The sequence below is a fragment of the Mytilus galloprovincialis genome, chromosome 1 (genome assembly GCF_965363235.1).
Source record: "Mytilus galloprovincialis chromosome 1, xbMytGall1.hap1.1, whole genome shotgun sequence".
NCBI classification, from domain to species: Eukaryota; Metazoa; Mollusca; class Bivalvia; order Mytilida; family Mytilidae; genus Mytilus; species Mytilus galloprovincialis.
In genome coordinates, this window is record NC_134838.1 from 16,560,485 (window position 1) to 16,580,113 (window position 19,629).

At 30.1% G+C, this 19,629-nt stretch overlaps 2 protein-coding genes across 25 annotated transcripts in view; one reads left to right on the forward strand and one right to left on the reverse strand.

Moving 5' to 3' along the window:
- Positions 1 to 95: 95 nt before the first annotated feature.
- On the forward strand, positions 96 to 8,254 carry LOC143067373 (ras-related protein Rab-7L1-like). Its single transcript, XM_076240589.1, has 6 exons — positions 96 to 253; positions 837 to 1,037; positions 3,581 to 3,652; positions 4,235 to 4,416; positions 4,726 to 4,847; positions 7,971 to 8,254. The coding sequence occupies exons 2-6, from the start codon at positions 920 to 922 to the stop codon at positions 8,113 to 8,115; spliced, it is 639 nt and encodes a 212-aa protein (XP_076096704.1). The 5' UTR covers positions 96 to 253; positions 837 to 919; the 3' UTR covers positions 8,116 to 8,254.
- A 5,473-nt stretch (positions 8,255 to 13,727) lies between these two features.
- The window catches only part of LOC143067376 (uncharacterized), a 71,014-nt gene continuing 65,112 nt past the window's right edge, over positions 13,728 to 19,629 (reverse strand). For 23 of the 24 annotated variants that reach the window (XM_076240769.1, XM_076240760.1, XM_076240610.1 and 20 more), the window contains 4 exons: positions 19,033 to 19,236; positions 18,148 to 18,326; positions 15,760 to 15,923; positions 13,728 to 15,390 (listed from right to left, as the gene is read on the reverse strand). In XM_076240769.1, coding sequence (XP_076096884.1) covers positions 15,272 to 15,390; positions 15,760 to 15,923; positions 18,148 to 18,326; positions 19,033 to 19,236 — 666 coding nt within the window. In that variant the 3' untranslated portion in view covers positions 13,728 to 15,271. The remainder of the gene's footprint in view (positions 15,391 to 15,759; positions 15,924 to 18,147; positions 18,327 to 19,032; positions 19,237 to 19,629) is intronic. The other variant, XM_076240618.1, reaches the window with a different exon arrangement.

Sequence of the window (19,629 nt, forward strand, 5' to 3'; positions counted from 1 at the left end):
ATAAACACATCAAAGGGATAACATCTTTTACGAAGGAGGCCCGGCCCTTTTTTAGAACGCGTTATTGAAACCGCACATCCGGTAATCACGTGTCTGCTTCTTTTGTCATGTGATCGTAAAGTGAAAGTTGAGTTAAAAAAAAAAAACACACAACATGCACAAATGAGGATTTCATAGAGTACCTTTACTGTCGCTTTTAACTAGTTAAGGACTCATTTAAATCAGTCGACAATTTAGGAGATCCAGTAAATAGGTATTTCATAAGACAGTTTTAAATAACATGCCATGATTGTAATGTTTTATGATTATGATTAGTACGAATGAACTCAAGCTTCTGACAAGTTTAGCCATTCATAAATTATGACCTTATTTTTCATGTGACATTACAATCAGTAATTTTATTTAAACTTTGTCATTGTCAAACAGACAGTGAATAATAAATGTAACAAGAGTTGGAAGTATATATATATAGCTACCAACTTTAAAACTTAAAAGTTGTTTAACATACTAAAAATGGAATAAATAGTTTCGTTTTTATCAACCAAAAACAAAAATATTTGCATATCGTGTATGAGGAAATATTTATAGCTAGAATATATGTATATGGTATACTGACTTTAGCTTAGCTTAACATGATCATTATAGAGATTATCAAAACAATCCATGTATACAGTAAATTAAGCTATTAAATTTCTGTATAATGAAAAAAAGATATGTTCATCAATAAATAATGTCAATAAGGATAAAGATCTGATAATCATTGTTTACAAAGTTAAAAGCTAAAAATGAATTGACTTTTTTAAAGAATTTTTATCCATGTTTTTTATGTGTTTTAGAGTCTGAAGAAAGATACATTTATGCAAAGTACAAGAAGATGATAATCAGATAAAGTGATATGTCATAGGAACACATGTAGACAATGACAGAACTTTTATTCAAGATCATTATTATTGGTGATCCAACTGTTGGAAAGACATCCTTTATTCAGAGATATGTCAATGATTCCTTCCGCAGAGATTATAAAATGACCATTGGAGGTTAGATATTTTTATATACATCTTTTTGTGTATGAAATGATTTGTTTAAAATCAACTGAAAGAACTTCATTGGTTAGAAATTTAATTAATGATAAACACATATTTCATACATTGATTGTATTACACAGCCAATTTTGCATAGGTACTATTTTTGTATTTAAAATCTGTAGTACTGAAAATTTACTTTTGATATTTAGTACTATTTCTTTACTTTAAAATTATTGTACTATTTACATACCTGTATTTGACAGTGCATGATTTATACTTAAAATTTTGGTACAGAAATAATACCAAAATCAATATTCCATGTTTGAAAATCATAATTTAAGGGGGTTCGCGGGTCTAAATCATTTATATAGGATTTCTCTATATTTTTCTATAAATGAACTTTATCTTATAGTTAATAGAAAAATAAAATAAAAAAGTGGGGTCACCGTTCATTTGCGCTCACAATCTGCCTTCGAAAGAAGCATACATTTTGGTAAAGGTGGTTTTTTTCTGTTGAAGTAATAGGAGAAATAAAGGTAATATCGAAATAAAATAAAGAAATTTATTACAGAAATCGCTAAAATTTTACAATAATTTAGTTTAAGTACAGCTTATATGGAAATTATATTAAAAAAGATAGGTCACCGATGATTTGAAAAAAATATTTCAATTTTAGAGCCAAAAAATGGCATTTTTCCACCAAAGGGAGATAATTTGGAACTTTTTCAATGATGTATACATTTTGAAAGTCATCTGGGGCCAACACGAATTGATTGTTTTGAATGATTTTTGTACCATATGATAAAGTAACAACTACAAAAGGAAATAGATAAAATTTGTAATGAAAAACAAATGTTTGATTTTTTCCTGAAATTTTTATACCCTCGAGCCTCCTTAAGTACCTATGCAAAAGTAGCTGTGTACGTCATGTAGGTGGAAACTGGTAAAATAATGCAATGTTATTGGATTTCAGTTTACCATTTATAAATGATGAATATATCAAACTATTACTTAATAACAAGTGTAGAAAAACACTTAGATTAATATCATCTTTTATTAATCAATCATTTGAATTAAGGAAAAATGTCCTTATAAATGAGTAATATGAACAATTTGAAGCTATAACATACAATATACTTATGTCAGTAGTCTATTCTTACAAATTAACCTATATATATTGATATTTATAACTGCACATTTCATTGTTTGAAATGTGCCCAATGATTTGTTATGTAGTATTGTTTAATTGCTGCATCATTACTATTAGTATACTAGTTGTATGGGCTGTTGCCAATTATTGTAATTGAGTTTGTGCCAATAAAATATTTGTATTTGTATAACAGGATAAATGTTGTTTTGCCTTATTCAACATATATTTGTGTTTTGGGTTTTATCTTCATTCAAGATATATAATTTTAAGTTTAAAAAAATCTAATAATATCATTATAACATCTTTATAGATTATACTGAATTTTTGGTCTATATAGTGACTCAACTCAAATACGGTAAAAAGAGATCCATTTTGTTTTACTATAAAAATAAATGCAAACTATATATTTACATGTAAAGTGCAACAATTATATGGTCAATAGCAGTAGTATAATTATAAAAAAGCTGAAAAAAATAAATCAGAATTTGATATAATGTTGTTTTTTATTCCTATTTTCCTATTCAGGAATTAAGGTAAGGGATATAAAAGTGTTATTACTCATGATGATGAAAAGATTACAACAGGTCTCTTTTCAATATCCTCCCTGGTTTAATCCCTTGATCCATATCAAGGTTCAATAAGCTCCATACTAAAGCATGATGTATAAGAAATTATTTTTACGAAAGGATGATTGATTGTTGGTTGCTTCAGGTCCAGTGGCAAATATTAAATTCATGTCTAGGACAATTAAAAAGTTATGTTTACTTGTGATTTCAAGTTTATTTCTTACACATATTTTATTTATAACATTTAGAAAAGTTCCATTTTTTGGTAAAACAGGATAACAATGTTGAATGTTGAACATTATAATCTGTACTAATGAATAAGAGGATTAACTTTAATGACCTTTTAAGAAACGAAATTGAAAGGTCAATTTAAAGCTAAACTGTTTAAATGGATTAGAGTGTGTTGAAATATTATATAAGACCCATATGATGAATTATAAATATTATAAAAATACAGATATTTCTACATATTTTTAAATATCTGACAATGGACTGAGAGATTTAGGGAAAGTAAAATTATTTGTAAAAATTGATAGTGTGAGCATGACATATTGTCCTATGTTCTATAGATGCATATCATTGTTAATGATATGGTGTAAAAGTGATAACAAGCACTTGACTGGACAATTGAAATGACAGAGTTTTTCAACAAAAATAGATATATAATATATAAACACTCACTTCTGTTTAACCCAATAAACCAACTAAAAAAAATAAAAGATAAGCAATTTTCCAAAGTCAGACTTCAAATAATTATGATAGCCAAACTGACATGACTGACAATTAGAAATATTATTCAAATACTTAAAAGATAACATTTTACTGATTTTTGATTACAGTTGATTTTGCACTTAAAGTTGTGAAATGGACAGAAAACCAGATGATCAAACTACAGCTGTGGGACATAGCAGGTACAGTTAAAGACATGTAAAGATAGAAAGTACAGTCAGCAAAGACTGTTTAATAGGGGAAAATGAAAGTAAAAAATCAATTGCCAATACCAGACGGAAAACATGTAAAAAAAAATGAAGACTATTGATTAATTAGAAAATAATTACTTTTTTTCAGATTTCTTTATTTCATTCATTTTTTTTTCAATTTACTTTTTATCTTCAGGCCAAAACTACATGTGTAATTTGTAACATGAGTACTGAACTCTTGAATGTCTTGCAAGTTATATGCTAGCACATAATTGAAGAAAAATGTTGATTGATATACATGTAGTTTAAGTAGGATACTTAAGTTTAAATCTGAATTTTTGAAGAAAGTGTACCAAAATTCAAACATAGATTAGAAATTTGGCTTTTTTTTTTATTGCTAATAAAATTCAAAAGTAATTAGTCAAATGTATCTATTTATTTCTCAGCAGACAAAATAGAAGATAGAATGATTATTATTAATTCTCAAAGTTTTTTCAATGAATATATAACCTGCAATGTCAGTATTTTTTTTAAATTGCTTTTACATGTACAAAATATTCCAAACATTTGTAGGTCAGGAAAGGTTTACATCAATGACCAGAGTGTACTATAAAGATGCCCATGCTTGTGTCATAATGTTTGATCTGACACAACGATCCACATTCCAAAATGCTGTTAACTGGAAAAAGGATCTTGATTCCAAGTGTTCATTAACTGATGGTACCCCAGTCCCTTGCTTACTCTTAGCAAATAAGGTAATTATTGTATAAAGTTAACAAATTTGTGTGACTTAAAACCAGAGAGATATTTTAATTTATTTTTACAAAACATTAACAAAAAATAAGACGAATATTGTTGATCCATTTATTTTTATGAGTAAAAAAGTAGTATTTTTAAAAAAACTTGATTACATGGTTTAATAATATTCGGTGCAAACATGCCTTGAGAAAATTAATTTTATTGAACAGTAAAATTCACATTTTAAAAATTTCGGGCCAACAAAATCCATAGTTTTATTAACCATGACTATAGTGCTTGCCTTAATTTTACATTTGTTTTGATAGTGTGATCTCAGTCATAGAGAAGTGGAACAGTCAGAGATAGAAGAAATGTGTAGGGAACATGATTTCATTGGCTGGACTGAAATATCAGTCAAAGAGGGTATAATGATTGAAGAACCAATGAGGTGAGCCATTATAAATAAGTCTTGATCTGGTAGATTTAGAAAGTAGATATATTTTTTTTTAAATTCAGAAAGAGGTTTTAATTTTAAATAACCATAATCAATACATAAGGTTCACATACCAAAGAAATGACCACATCAAACGTAAAATCCTCATCCTGATAGAAGAATGCACTGATCTAATGTTTGTTACAAAATAATAGTAAGATTACAGTATACAAGTTAATAAAGGGATCAGGACATTTTGACATAGAGGATTAAAAACAGGAAATTATAATACATTAACATTGTAGTTCAGTCCTAGAAATAGGGAGGATAGTAAAGAAAACACATTTTAATGTCATAATTTGGGATGATAGTTAAGAAAATATATTTTAATGTCATAATTTGTGATGATAGTAAAGAAAATACATTTTAATGTCATAATTTGTGATGATAGTAAAGAAAATACATTTTAATGTTATAATTTGTGATGTTAGTAAAGAAAATACATTTTAATGTCATAATTTGTGATGATAGTAAAGAAAATACATTTTAATGATCTTTAATGTCATAATTTGTGATGATAGTAAAGAAAATACATTTTAATGTCATAATTTGTGATGATAGTAAAGAAAATACATTTTAATGATTTTTGATGTCATAATTTGTGATGATAGTAGAGAAAATACATTTTAATGATTTTTAATGTCATAATTTGTGATGATAGTAAAGAAAATACATTTTAATGTCATAGTTTGGGATGAAAATTAGGAAAACACATTCTAAGGTCATAGTTTGTGATGATCCTTTGGATTCATTTATTTTCGTGGGTACCAATTTTCATGGATTAAAGAAAACTTGCAGATTCGTGGATATTTAAATTCGTGGCTTTGGCAAAGTCAGTATACATTCCTTTTGAAATTTTATATTTCGTTGAACATTAAAATTCTTGGTTCCACTGTACCCACGGTTACCCAATGAATATTAATGAATCCACAGTAGTGAAGGAAACACATTTTAAGGTCATAATTTGTGATGATAGTGAAGAAAGCATGTCATTTAAGATTATATATGGTGATGTTGATAATAAATATCTTATTGAATTCTTGTTACTGTAAATACATGTACATTAGATATATAAATTGAACAACTGGAATTGTAAAATTCATCAGGACTTTTTAATCATCTCAAGTTCTTATTGTAAATTCCTTTTTAAGGCATCATGTATATAATTTCACTATTTTCCAAATCTTTTTCTTTGCATAAAATGGTTTCACCATCACTTACTGTATTCACATATTACTTTCATGCTCTCTAACTAATGAGATGATAACACCACAGAAAATTATGATTAAAAAGATATTTCAAAATATTCTCAATGGATTTAATATATAAGCACAAAGAAAGAATATTTTCCAGAACTCTTATTATTCAGTAGTTACATGATCTTATATTTCCTTGCTCTAAAAATTGACTGCATGAGAGGGAATGGGACACAGGGATAGGTATTGCAGACCTTCCACCAATCCTGATTTATTGGGGGTATCCCTCATGAGAGGTGCTGACCTGAATTTTGAAATTCTTCATTTTTTAAACTGAAAACCTCAAAACAGGCATAACAAGAATGTGTCCCTAGTACACAGATGCCCCATCCCCACTATCATTTTCTATGTTCAGTGAACTGTGAAAATGGTGTAAGAACTCTAATTTGGCGATAAAACTAGAAATACCATATCATAAGAAACATGTGTAATAAGTTTTAAGTTGATTTGACTTCAACATCATCAAAAACTACCTCGACCAAAAACTTTAACCTGAAGCAGGACAGATAGACAAACAGACAAACAAACAGACGGACGAACAAATGGACGGACAAACGGACGTACAGACCAGAAAACATAATTCCCATAAATGGGGTAAACAAGAGTGCACACGCTGAAATGTCTCGCCTTCTATCACATAAACTTAACATTAACCAAGATAACTAAACAAAGACCAATGAACCTTGAAAATGAGGTCAAGGTCAGATGAACCATGCCAGGCAGACATGTACAGCTAACAATGCTTCTATACAACATATATATAGTTGACCTATTACTTATAGTTTAAGAAAAATAGACCAAACCACAAAAACTTAACACTGTGCAATGAACCATGAAAATGAGGTCACGGTCAAATAAAACCTGCACGACTGACATAAAGATCATAAAATATTTCCATACACCAAATATAGTTGACCTATGGCATATAGTATTAGATAAAAAGACCAAAACTCAAAAACTTAACTTTGACCACTGAACCATGAAAATGAGGTCAAGGTCACATGACATCTGCCCGCTAGACATGTACACCTGACAATCATTCCATACAACAAATATAGTAGACCTATTGCATATAGTATGAGAAAAACAGACCAAAACACAAAAATTTAACTATAACCACTGAACCATGAAAATGAGGTCAAGGTCAGATGACACCTGCCAGGACAACATGTACACCTTACAGTCCTTCCATACACCGAATATACTAGCCCTATTGCTTATAGTATCTGAGATATGGACTTGACCACCAAAACTTAACCTTGTTCACTGATCCATGAAATGAGGTCGAGGTCAAGTGAAAACTGTCTGACAGACATGAGGACCTTGCAAGGTACGCTCATATCAAATATAGTTATCCTATTACTTATAATAAGAGAAATTTCAACATTACAAAAAATCTGAACTTTTTTTTCAAGTGGTCACTGAACCATGAAAATGAGGTCAAGGACATTGGACATTTGACTGACAGAAACTTCGTAACATGAGGCATCTATATACAAAGTATGAAGCATCCAAGTCTTCCACCTTCTAAAATATAAAGCTTTTAAGATGTTAGCTAACACCGCCGCCGCCGCCGCCGGATCACTATCCCTATGTCGAGCTTTCTGCAACAAAAGTTGCAGGCTCGACAAAAATGAGTTATTAAGTATTTATGCTAATATATACTCATTCATACAATATAGTAGTAGATTGAGAACATTTATGAGAATAAAAGAGGAGCATTAGTTCCTCTATCACTTAAAATCCCCCCATTGTGGAGATTATGAAAAGTTGGCAGTATGTTATTGAATTATTCAACTAAATATTTTCTTTGTAATTTTAGATTTTTGATGGAAGAGATGATGATAAAACACACAGAGATGGAAGGATTTTCAGAATCAATGAGACAAGCAGCATCCAACCCTGAAGCTATTCACCTAAAGCAACAAAGTACTGTATTAGCTACACAGTCAGGATGTGGTTGTTGATGACTATTAATTTATATAGATTATTGTTACTTATATTGTTGTTATTTAAAAATTTATGTGGATCAGTGAAAGCTAAGGATACATTGTTGACAACTAAATCTTTTAAGATAGATGAATGAAACCTGTATTAACAATATTCAATTAGAATTCTGCAAAAATACTTACTACCGTATTCACAGGAATTAATTGCATTGTTGATATTGAAGGACTGCATTTTAAATGCTCCAATAAGAGTTGTCAACTTTATAATGGTCAATTGTTTCAGAAGAGAATGTTATGTTTTAAAAGATTTTCATTTGCAAGAAGATTTGTTCATGGTTTTTCTATTTTATATAACTTATTGATCAAGTGCCAACATATTGTGATATGAAGTTACAGCATTAAGTTGGTCTATTTGGTTGGTTTTATGTGAGCATTGTTAGAATTTTAATATCTGAAGTGTTCAATAAAAATATGACATTTTCTTTTAATTTGTCAGATTAATTTATTTTTTTTAAACATTTTTGAAAGATATTTTTTTATTACATTGTAAATGTATCATAATATTGACATGGACTTGATGGTAATTGACATTAAGTTATTAATTATATATATATATTTTTAATTATAATATAAACTTGTACATTTGGTAGAAAAATAAATGGTAGATTTCATTTTCTGTCCATATAATTGTCTAACAAATCTGGATAGATAACAATATATTGAAATCCAGGATGTCAAGGGAATTTGCCAATCATTTTATGAATAAGTTATGTTTGTCATAGTTTTAATTATCCTTGTTCATGTTTGTTGTTAGGTCATTTTTTAAGAATTAAAAATCTATGTAAAATGAAAACACTTCAAAAGCATGAAAGATTCAAAGGAGCTTTTTTTTGGTCAAAATGTTTGGGTGTGATGACAATGTCTATACATTTTGTGATCTTAAAGATGATCACCACTCTTGTTTTTGAGTTGTTGTCAGACACTCAAAATTCTCTTCTTTTGTCTGTGTAGTGCCCCTTAATCCCTACTTTTCATTTTTATAATTTTTAAAATTACATATAGATGTAGTAAAAAGCTATTTTTTTTTAAATCATAGAAATTCCTTATTTTTTTATAGCTTTTAAAAGAAAAAAGGTGCCAATGTGAAGCAAAGAAAAAACTAGAGGTAATCATTTCCCACCAAATTTTAAAATTGCTAATAGATAGTTTCCTATCCTTGTTCCAGTACATCGTCATAACAAACTGTTGGAGTAGCTTTAAAGAAGTAATAAATAAATTTGGTGTTTTTACTGTCTTCTGATTGGTTAAAATTATTAGTTTTATTTTCAATGTTGTCAATTTTGATGGCGACACGCCTACTCTGACGTTGTGTATTCATACGCCAACATGTGTGTACGTTGTTATTGTTAATATAAATAATATAAAAAAGTTCTTTGAGCCTTATTTTTGATAGAAATTTATTTATAATGAATGGCAATAATTTATTTTGATTTTATTGAACCATAAAACTAATTTTTGACTCTTCACATTTTACATAATCCGCTTCGCGGATTATTCAATGTGAAGAGTCAAAAATTAGTTTTATGGTTCAATAAATTCAAAATAGATAATAGCCATTCATTAAATATTTCTTTTTTATTTATGATTTAAAAGATTCCGAACAGGTGACAATCAGTCTGAATATATCAGTTTGCATATACATTGTACCGGCCCTGCAAATTCCAACATTAAATTAAATATGTAATCCGCAATGAATATGAGAAAAATGTCAATATTTAAATATTAAACAATGTTATTTTTAAAACTTTTATTAATTATCAAGCGCCTGGATGTTCAAAAGTGTTGTATTTCATTCTTATTTTTGATTTACATTTTACTGTAATATTTTTTGTGTAATATAATAGAGTATACTGCCTTATTTCACATGTTAAGGTTATACAGTTTGTTACAGTGTATGTGATGTACTTTCCGGTAAGAAATTGAAAATTGTTATTGGTGGGTCTCAATGGGGTCTAAGCGTGACACGGGATGGCCAATTTTTCGTAAGCCTGACACGGGAAAGCCAAATTATTTTGCCGTGAAAATAGGAATTTTGGTCTAACGGGACACAGGAAATTACAAAAAAATGAGAATTGCTTAGGTACATAGTATAAGCGGGATACAGTAGTCTGACAAAACAGTAAGCAGTATCCGGGATCAGAACCCCCCAATGAGACCACCTTATTGCACCTTATTGATTTCCCTTTTTTATATTGTTGTTCAGAAGTAAGGTTGAGTATATGTACTTTCAGTTATAAAACTTAATTTATAATTTTAATCTATACATTATTTAATGACAAATGTTTTATATGAAAATGTATTTAATAAACATTGTTGAAATATACCATACTTTGTTATAAATCAAGTTTTTGAATCACAACAATGAACTTCATATTTGTCTTATTTTAAATAACATATCCAATTCTCAAAAATTAAATGCACCTGAAAGATTGAGAAGAGCATAGAATTAAGTTCATCCTTGGATTCCTACATCCTGTTGTAAAATCAAAGAATTCTTCAGTGGTGTTATTTGACTAAGCAGGGTGTATGAATATATAGTAATGTCTGGTTGGATTTGGGTCCTAAAATTCAATGCTTCTCACTCACTGCATGTTAAAGAACCCTTGAAACAAATTTTTGTGGGGTCCTTTGGTGGCTTTTGCAAATAAAAATATCTACAACTTATCAAAATGAGAAAAACTCTAGCTATTATAATTGCAGATTTTTGGTGGGGTTACTGTCAACCTTTAGTTTGTGTAGTGTTTTGTAAGCTGTTGTATTTTTTGGCCATGGCATTTTCTGTTTTTTTTTTTTTTCATTCATGGTTAGGCTGAATTGGCAAGCATGCAGTTTTAGTTGAAAATTATCATTTTCTTCCAGTGTAAACAACCAAGAGATAAACAGGCTGTTTAGCTACAGGCGAATGAGTTGCTTAATGTCCATTTTGTAAATAGATGTCATATACTACCAGGTTTTGTATTGATTGTGCCAGGTTACTGTGATTTTATTTTGATTATTTATTTGAAATACTTTGGGTGAATTTTAAGGATACCGGTAGGCATTTTACATCGCCTGAAGACAATTTGGTTTGCAGACAATAACTGAGTTTAAGTGTATAGATCTACTTTAGCACAAGGTTCCATATCACAATAGGAAGGTTGGATTTGATTTCAGGGCCAACAAGAATGTGTCCAAAGTACACGGATGCCCCACTCAATCATTTTTCATGTTCCATGGACTGTGAAATAGGGTAAAAATCTAATTTGGCATTAAAATTAGAAAGATTATACTATAGGGAACATGTGTACTAAGTTTCAAGTTGATTTGACTTCAATTTCATCAAAAACTACCTTGACCAAAAACTTTAACCTGAAACTCCCACTTTCATTTTCTATGTTTAGTGGACCGTGAAATTGGGGTCAAAACTTTAATTTGGCTTTAAAATTAGAAAGATCATATCATAAGCAACAAGTGTACTAAGTTTCAAGTTGATAGGACTTCAGCTTCATCAAAAACTACCTTGACCAAAAACTTTAACCTGAAACTCCCACTTTCATTTTCTATGTTCAATGGACCGTGAAATTGGGGTCAAAAGTCTAATTTGGCTTTAAAATTAGAAAGATCATATCATAAGCAACAAGTGTACTAAGTTTCAAGTTGATTGGACTTCAGCTTCACCAAAAACTTTAACCTGAAGCGGGACGAACGAACGGACGGACGAACGAACGAACGGACGAACGAACGAACGGAGCCACAGACCAGAAAACATAATGCCCCTCTACTATCGTAGGTGGGGCATAAAAATAGAACAGTAAAAGTGACACCACCAAAATGGACAGACGTACAGGGGTAAAAGTCAATACCCATCCCCTACGGAAGGGGCATAAAAGTGAAATTGAAATGTAGTTCTTTGATATGTTAAATCTGACCATGTATTCAGATTTTTGATATAGAACCAATACGGGTAAAAGTATAATTTCAAATTTTTCAGTTCTTTGACAACATTCATTCTGTGTCAAAAATCTATGATGTGCCAAATATCTAATCACAATCAAAAATTCGTAAGGGTTCCACGGAACCCAGTGTCTCGCCTACTTTTGCTGTTAATCGCAGACTCAACAAAAATGAGGACAAACATCAATAAAAAATTCCCTCTCGATACTGTCTTTTGATTGAAAGAAGCTTCCAAGTTTGGTAAAAAAATCCAGGATAGTTTATGAATCTAATAAATGTTTTATAAACTTTAACTGAAGACTGTATGTAATGTTAACTGGAAGAAAAACTAAGTCCATTTATAAGTAAAATACGGAAAAAGTGAATTTTTTTTTTACAAAATTTACTTCTGAATAATATCTTATGATCAGAAACAAGCTTTTGTGTAAGTTTGGTAGAAATCCAGGATAGTTTAAGAACATTATAAAAATTTTAAAAACTTAAACCACAGAGTGAATGTTTTGTTTCTGGCAAAAAAACTAAGTCCATTTATAAGTAAAATACGGAAAAGTGGAAATTTATTTTTACAAAATTTTCTTCTTGATACTATCTTATGATCATAAACAAGCTTCTGTCCAAGTTTGGTACAAATCAAGAATAGTTTATGAAAGTTATTAAAATTTTAAAAACTTTAACCACAGAGTGAATGTAATGTTTCCTCGCAGAAAAACTAAGTCCATTTATAAGTAAAATACGGAAAAGTGGAAATTTATTTTTACAAAATTTTCTTCTTGATACTATCTAAAGATCATAAACAAGCTTCTGTCCAAGTTTGGTACAAATCAAGGATAGTTTATGAAAGTTATTAAAATTTTAAAAACTTTATCCACAGAGTGAATGTAATGTTTCCTCGCAGAAAAACTAAGTCCATTTATAAGTAAAATACAGAAAAAATGGAATTTTATTTTTACAAAATTTACTTTTGGATACTATCTTATGATCATAAACAAGCTTCTGTCCAAGTTTGGTACAAATCAAGGATAGTTTATGAAAGTTATTAAAATTTTAAAAACTTTAACCACAGAGTGAATGTAATGTTTCCTCGCAGAAAAACTAAGTCCATTTATAAGTAAAATACAGAAAAAATGGAATTTTATTTTTACAAAATTTACTTTTGGATACTTTCTTATGATCATAAACAAGCTTCTGTCCAAGTTTGGTAGAAATTCAGTATAGTTTAAGAAAGTTATCAAAATTTCAAAAACTTTAACCACAGAGTGAATATTTGTGGATGCCGCCGCCAACGGAATGTAGGATCGCTTAGTCTCGCTTTTTCGACTAAAGTCGAAGGCTCGACAAAAATCCAGAACTGAATGTGGTGTCCTTACTTGCACCAACTGTTACGGGTGGACCTTTTTGGTTGACTCAAGCTGCACCTTGTAGAGTATTTTATTATAACTTACAATTAAGTATGGGCTTTGCCAATGCTGTAGTTCTATACATCTTTGTTCTTTGTTGTTTGGTGAATAGTTGTATCATTGGCAATCACACATCATCTTATTTTTCATAAAATCATGAAACGATGTTATGCCTACAGTAAGCCAGGAACGTGAGCATATATATTTTTAAACGGTCATCAAAACAATGAGAAATTGACGTCTGTTTGATATATTTTATTAAAATAACTGTTTTGATGTATAAAGTTTTACAAAATGAGTAACAAATAAAATGTGAATAAATTAAATGTATAAAAAATGAAAACAATAAATTGTGACTTGATATAAATATAATAATTGTCAAATATTATTTGATATGCTAATATTGCAGTTAAACTGGCTTTGGATATACCGAGTACAATACTATAGATACTAAAATAATGTTCACAATATTATTAAATTCTCATGATTTTAAATGTTATTCCATGTAAACAATGTTGATGAAAGAATCTGAATGAGTGAAATATTCTTTCATAGAAATGACAACGAAAACAGAAAGAATATTTCATGATCATCTGGTTTGTATGGAACACACAAAAAACAATTTTGACTCATAAGGGGTCTGGCAATGACCAAGACATTTAACACTAAACAAAACAGTGGACGGAGACAATGTCATGCACAAATTTTATCACACATGTGGACGGATACATGAACATATTTTATTGTATGTGTAGATAGATACATGTACAAATTTTTATCACTTGTGTGGAAGGATACATGTACACATTTCTATCACATGTGTGGACGATTTTATATCTTAAAATGCCACTTTTTGTCATTGCTGACTCTCATTTTGGTTCATTTCTCAATTAACAGAAAATCACACAATACTTTTTTGAAATAACAAGATTGTCATCAAAATCCTATTTCTACTTTCACTTTCCTTACATGGACCTCAGGGGTCAACTATTTATAATCATAAATTAATGACTTACTCACATTCATATTTAGTTTTGTTACCTATGCTAAATAATTTTGATGAACATATCATCAAGGTATTATGGTTGTTGAGTTGTAAAAATTACCCTTGATCACATTAATATCATTGATATACAGAAAATAAATCACCTACATACTATAATTCAAAGCAGATCTTATAAAATTCTATGCTTGAATCACTAATATCATATGAAGTTTTTCTTCCCCATGATCTTTTTTGGATTCAATATGTAATACACCAATTCAAAAATATTGTGAATCACACATAGATTAGCACTTGGAAATTAACCATAAAATAATCACTTTGATTAAACATTTATTGACATTCACTTTTAAAGTTTGAACTAAAAGAATAAAACAGTCAAATCATCACATAAATATGGAAGTCATTGTGCATATTGATTTCTGCATAATTATTCTATATATGACTATTGCAATTTGCATAATCTTGTTATAAAAATGTGACAATAAAACAATAATAAAGTTTTAGTAGGATATGTATATTTTAAAATGAAACAAATAACATGAAAAAAATTAACTGCATCATCAACTGATCTTACACTAAAACAAAACTAAATGTTTGGCAGCTTTTTCATAAAATTTGAAAACTAAAATCTGTAACGACTATAAATTCCCTTAACATTTTCTACCCCCTGTGTAATCATACACTTTTCAGTATTAATCTTGAACAGAGTATCATAATAATATCATTGGCTGGACGGTCAATAGAACACATGTTATAAAGTTTCTACCACATGGCACTGCTATACACAGTATTTCCGTTTTAACAGTTCTAAGTATTCTGCACTGGATTTGGCAAATGAAGAGTTCATGATACTGTCATCGTGAGTTCGTATCACAGGCTGTATGTTGTCATGTGGAGCTACAAAAGAAAAAGGAAAATATAAGTTACTTGTATTATACACAGAAGATTTACTATCATGTACCACTAAACAATCAACTTCATATGGAGCTACAAAAGAATAAGATAATAAAGCTACGTGTTTTATACGCAGAATGATTAACTGAAATAGGATCAAAGTTTTGAATCCAATGACATAAAAATCAAAAATGCATTACTCCTGTCACAAATGGTTTCTATTTTGTTTTCTAATTGATCCAGTTATTTAAATACTCAGTCAAGATTAAGGAAATTTGTGATATTATTTAGATTTATTCTATCAGTAACTGCAATAATTTAAAAGGAGAGGGCCAGTATAATCATTTTCAACCAAAGAAGACTCTTTCTCACCTGCTTCTAAATGTTTGGCTATGCTACGATCTAATTCCACCCTCAGTCTGTTACTGAGAATGTCGTCACCATTCATACTCAGTCGGCTATAGTCCATTGCATTACCATTTACTGGTGTGGAAAATGATAAATTGTTCTGAATTCTTCCTCTTTGTCTCTCAGCACTGCAAGAAAAATTTAAATGCAACAATAAATTTTTGGGTAACCTAAAATGTCTTGAAAAATATTTGCTTCTCCAATTTTCAACTCATCCTAATACATTCGGTGGCAGACTGGTCCAAGTAGTCAACTACTGTATCACTAGCCGATAACACTGAGGTTGTGAGCTCCAATCCAGAACAGGCAGGTGCTCTTGACTCTTATCTTAATTGACTAGGATGGTCAGTTTTCTAGGCACTACAACTTCATTGACCAATACAAACTAACCACCACAAAATACATGTAGCACAGTAGTGTTGAAAGTGGCATTAAACACCAATACATCAATCTATCAAAAACGTTTGAAACTTAATGGGCTTAGGCAATGCAATTATATATATTGCCTAGGAAGACTATTATATGAGGATATTTTTTAAATTATTATTATTTTGTCTACAATTTTCATAAGGTTTAATATGATTACCTCACATACATTTTAAATGAAAATTAAAGAAAAATGGTCCCTTTCCTAAATAATTCAACTTTTCAAATGCCTTTCTCATCAAAACAAGCACAATATCCTTTCTATATCATCCAAAAATGTTGATGACCATGAAACCATCTATTATTTCACAGTTACAATACCTTCTACTGTTGTTTACATCTTATTGAAGAACTGAAAATGAACATCAACATTCAAATATAACAAGGAGAATGAAAAAAGTGTGAAAAGATTGCTATAGAATATGTGATAAATACATATGTATAAAACTATAATTGACCTCTATGCTATGTACATCAGATAAAGTCTGTATAAATCATATACTAATTATACAGCTAAAATCAAATCTTGTTTCATGCTTAACAGTAGTGTGTCCAAAGTACACAGATGCCCCACTTGCACTATCATTTTCTATGTTTAATGGACCGTAAAATTGGGTAAACAAGAATGTGTCCAAAGTACACGGATGCCCCACTCGCACTATCATTTTCCATGTTCAATGGACCATGAAATTGGATAAAAAATATAATTAGGCATTAAAATTAGAAAGATAATATCATAGGGAACATGTGTTCTAAGTTTCAAGTTGTTCGGACTTCAACTTCATCAAAAACTACCTTGACCAAAAACTTTAACCTGAAACTCGCACTTTCATTTTCTATGTTCAGTGGACTGTGAAATTGGGATCAAAAGTATAATTTGGCTGTAATATTAGAAAGATCATATCATAAGGAGCGTGTGTATTGAGTTTTAAGTTGATTGGACTTCAGCTTCATCAAAAACTACCTTGACCAAAAACTTTAACCTGAAGCGGGATGAACGAACACAGGGACACACAGACGAAGGAATGAAGGACGGACAAACGCACAGACCAGAAAACATAATGCCCCTCTACTATTGTAGGTGTGGCATAAAAATGAAAAACCAACCACTATTTTTAAATTGTGAATAAAAACACCAAAATGATTGAATGGAAGATATTTTATAAAGGAACCCTTGAATAGTTCATGCCACCACCAAATAATCATTCTTGTCTCTCAATCTGGACAGAAAATACTATTTATATCAAATGTTCAAAACAACTGTGTAAATCTGTCACAAATCTCCCCCCTCCCCCCAAAAAAAAAAATCCTTTCAATTCCATTCCACATATTTGTTGGTATGACAGAAACAAGATTTGATTTGTAACATGATTATTCCCGGAAAAGGTTATAAATGGGTATTTATATCATGATATAGTATTGCACATAAATTGCTATAAGGCTGTAAAGCTATAGGTGTCAGGCTACCAATTCAAAATCCCTATACATTAAACTTTTATATTCCCTATACATTTTACCTTAAGTTTACCTTCATGAAAACCGTATAGATTCAGAATTATATATGTACCAACTTTACTTCATGCTTATTTTATACCAATGTATTGTAGAGATGCATGATGTGAGGGAATTTCCCTACTTCTAAAAAAGCAAATTGGGTTACTAAAAATCTTTATTAGAATACTATTAAGCACATCTACACTAAAAATTGTAATGCAAGCACAAGTAAATTTGAGCACAAAATGATCAAAGCATATTTCTCAATCAGTAAGAGTTTCATCTGCTAGTTTAAGTATATATCAATATGAAAAAGCAATAAAAAGTACTGTTGGTAAAATGGTGGTCTGACACCTAAAGTAACTATTTGGAGATAGAAAGAGAAAAAGCCACCAAGAGAAGCTAATTGAAGCTAGACCCAGTGGCACTTACACTAACTTTGATTTGTACCCATAAGCCTTGTCTGTCGTCCGTACTAACTGTTCACTCAGTCTCATCCTCCATTGCATTTCACTATCATAAAGGTCACGGAAACGTTTGGCTTCCATTTCCTTACTGTCCTTTTGTGCTTTGATCTGCTCATTTTGGATTTTCAAAGATGTGTTTTCATCCTGTAAATAAGAACAAAAAATATTAAAGTAAAGTTTGTAGGATTTAACGATGTAGAAAAGGTATTTAATTTCAAGGAAACTATTAGTAATTTCATTGAGAAACCATGTTTTGGAAAATTCTCATAATTTCAAAATGCCTAAAGAGAACTCGAGAAGTTGTACGATTTCTATGGCAAAGAGTGAAGTCCAGTCGTAGTAATACTGCCATTCATTTTAGTGCATTTTTTTTCAGTATATAAATACTTAATCAAGTTCTCTTTAGTTTTAGAATCAACAAAAACATATAATAAACAATTCAACAACTTGAATATAATATTAAAAACAGGAACATGTTTTATAAAAGGTACATCTCTCTAAACAGAGAAACCACGCCCCACCGGCCATTAACAGAGAAACCACGCACCAACGGTCATTATCAGACGGAAACCACGCCCACCGGTCATTATCATGTAAAAGTTCGTTAACGACCGGTTTTCTGGTCCATTTTGTTCTGTTAATGACAGATGGAATTTATTACTGAAGAATAATGAATGACATGTGACCCCTTTTTATCCAATAAGAGAATCTTATTCCCAATCGATATGAAATAATTTGTTTTAACACACTACAAGTAATACTCTATCCCACTCTTTGACTATATAATGAGAGTTTGGTTGTAACTGGTTTTTTTTCTCTCAACAACAAAATACAAAGCAAGCATTCATACCTCCAGTTTTCTCCTGGCATCTTTGATTTTATATTCAGTTTCGTCCCTGGAGTTATCAAGCCTCTCCCTAGCACGGGCCTGTTGTTCCAGGTAATTATTAATCTCGTCTAACTTCCTGTTTAATTGAAGCCTATAGTGGGCCTCTAGTTCTTTTTCTTTTTGATTTAACTCATCTTTGTTGACATAACCATTCTCCATCTTGGCCTGCATAGATAAAGGAGAAAATATATTAAAAATGATCTAATGCTTACAATACAGTACCAATACAACAAAATATGATTATTCTCTTCCACAGAATTACATATAAATTCTAAAATAAGTCAGTTTAATTGAAATCCTCTGCTAGTATGAATCGTTTGAATCGCTGAAAGAAATAGGCAAGATCAAAAACAATTTTAAAGAAAACTGAATAGCATAATTTACTAAAAACTATGAACATGACTCAAACGTCAATTGTTTCATCCCCCCCCCCTCAAAAAAAAAAAACCTTGACTCAAACCATGAAATGAGTTATAAGTGTTAATTTAGAAAAGATGTAACCTCTTAAAAACAAACCCACAAGTTAAACATGGTGACATGTCAGGTGAAAAGATATCA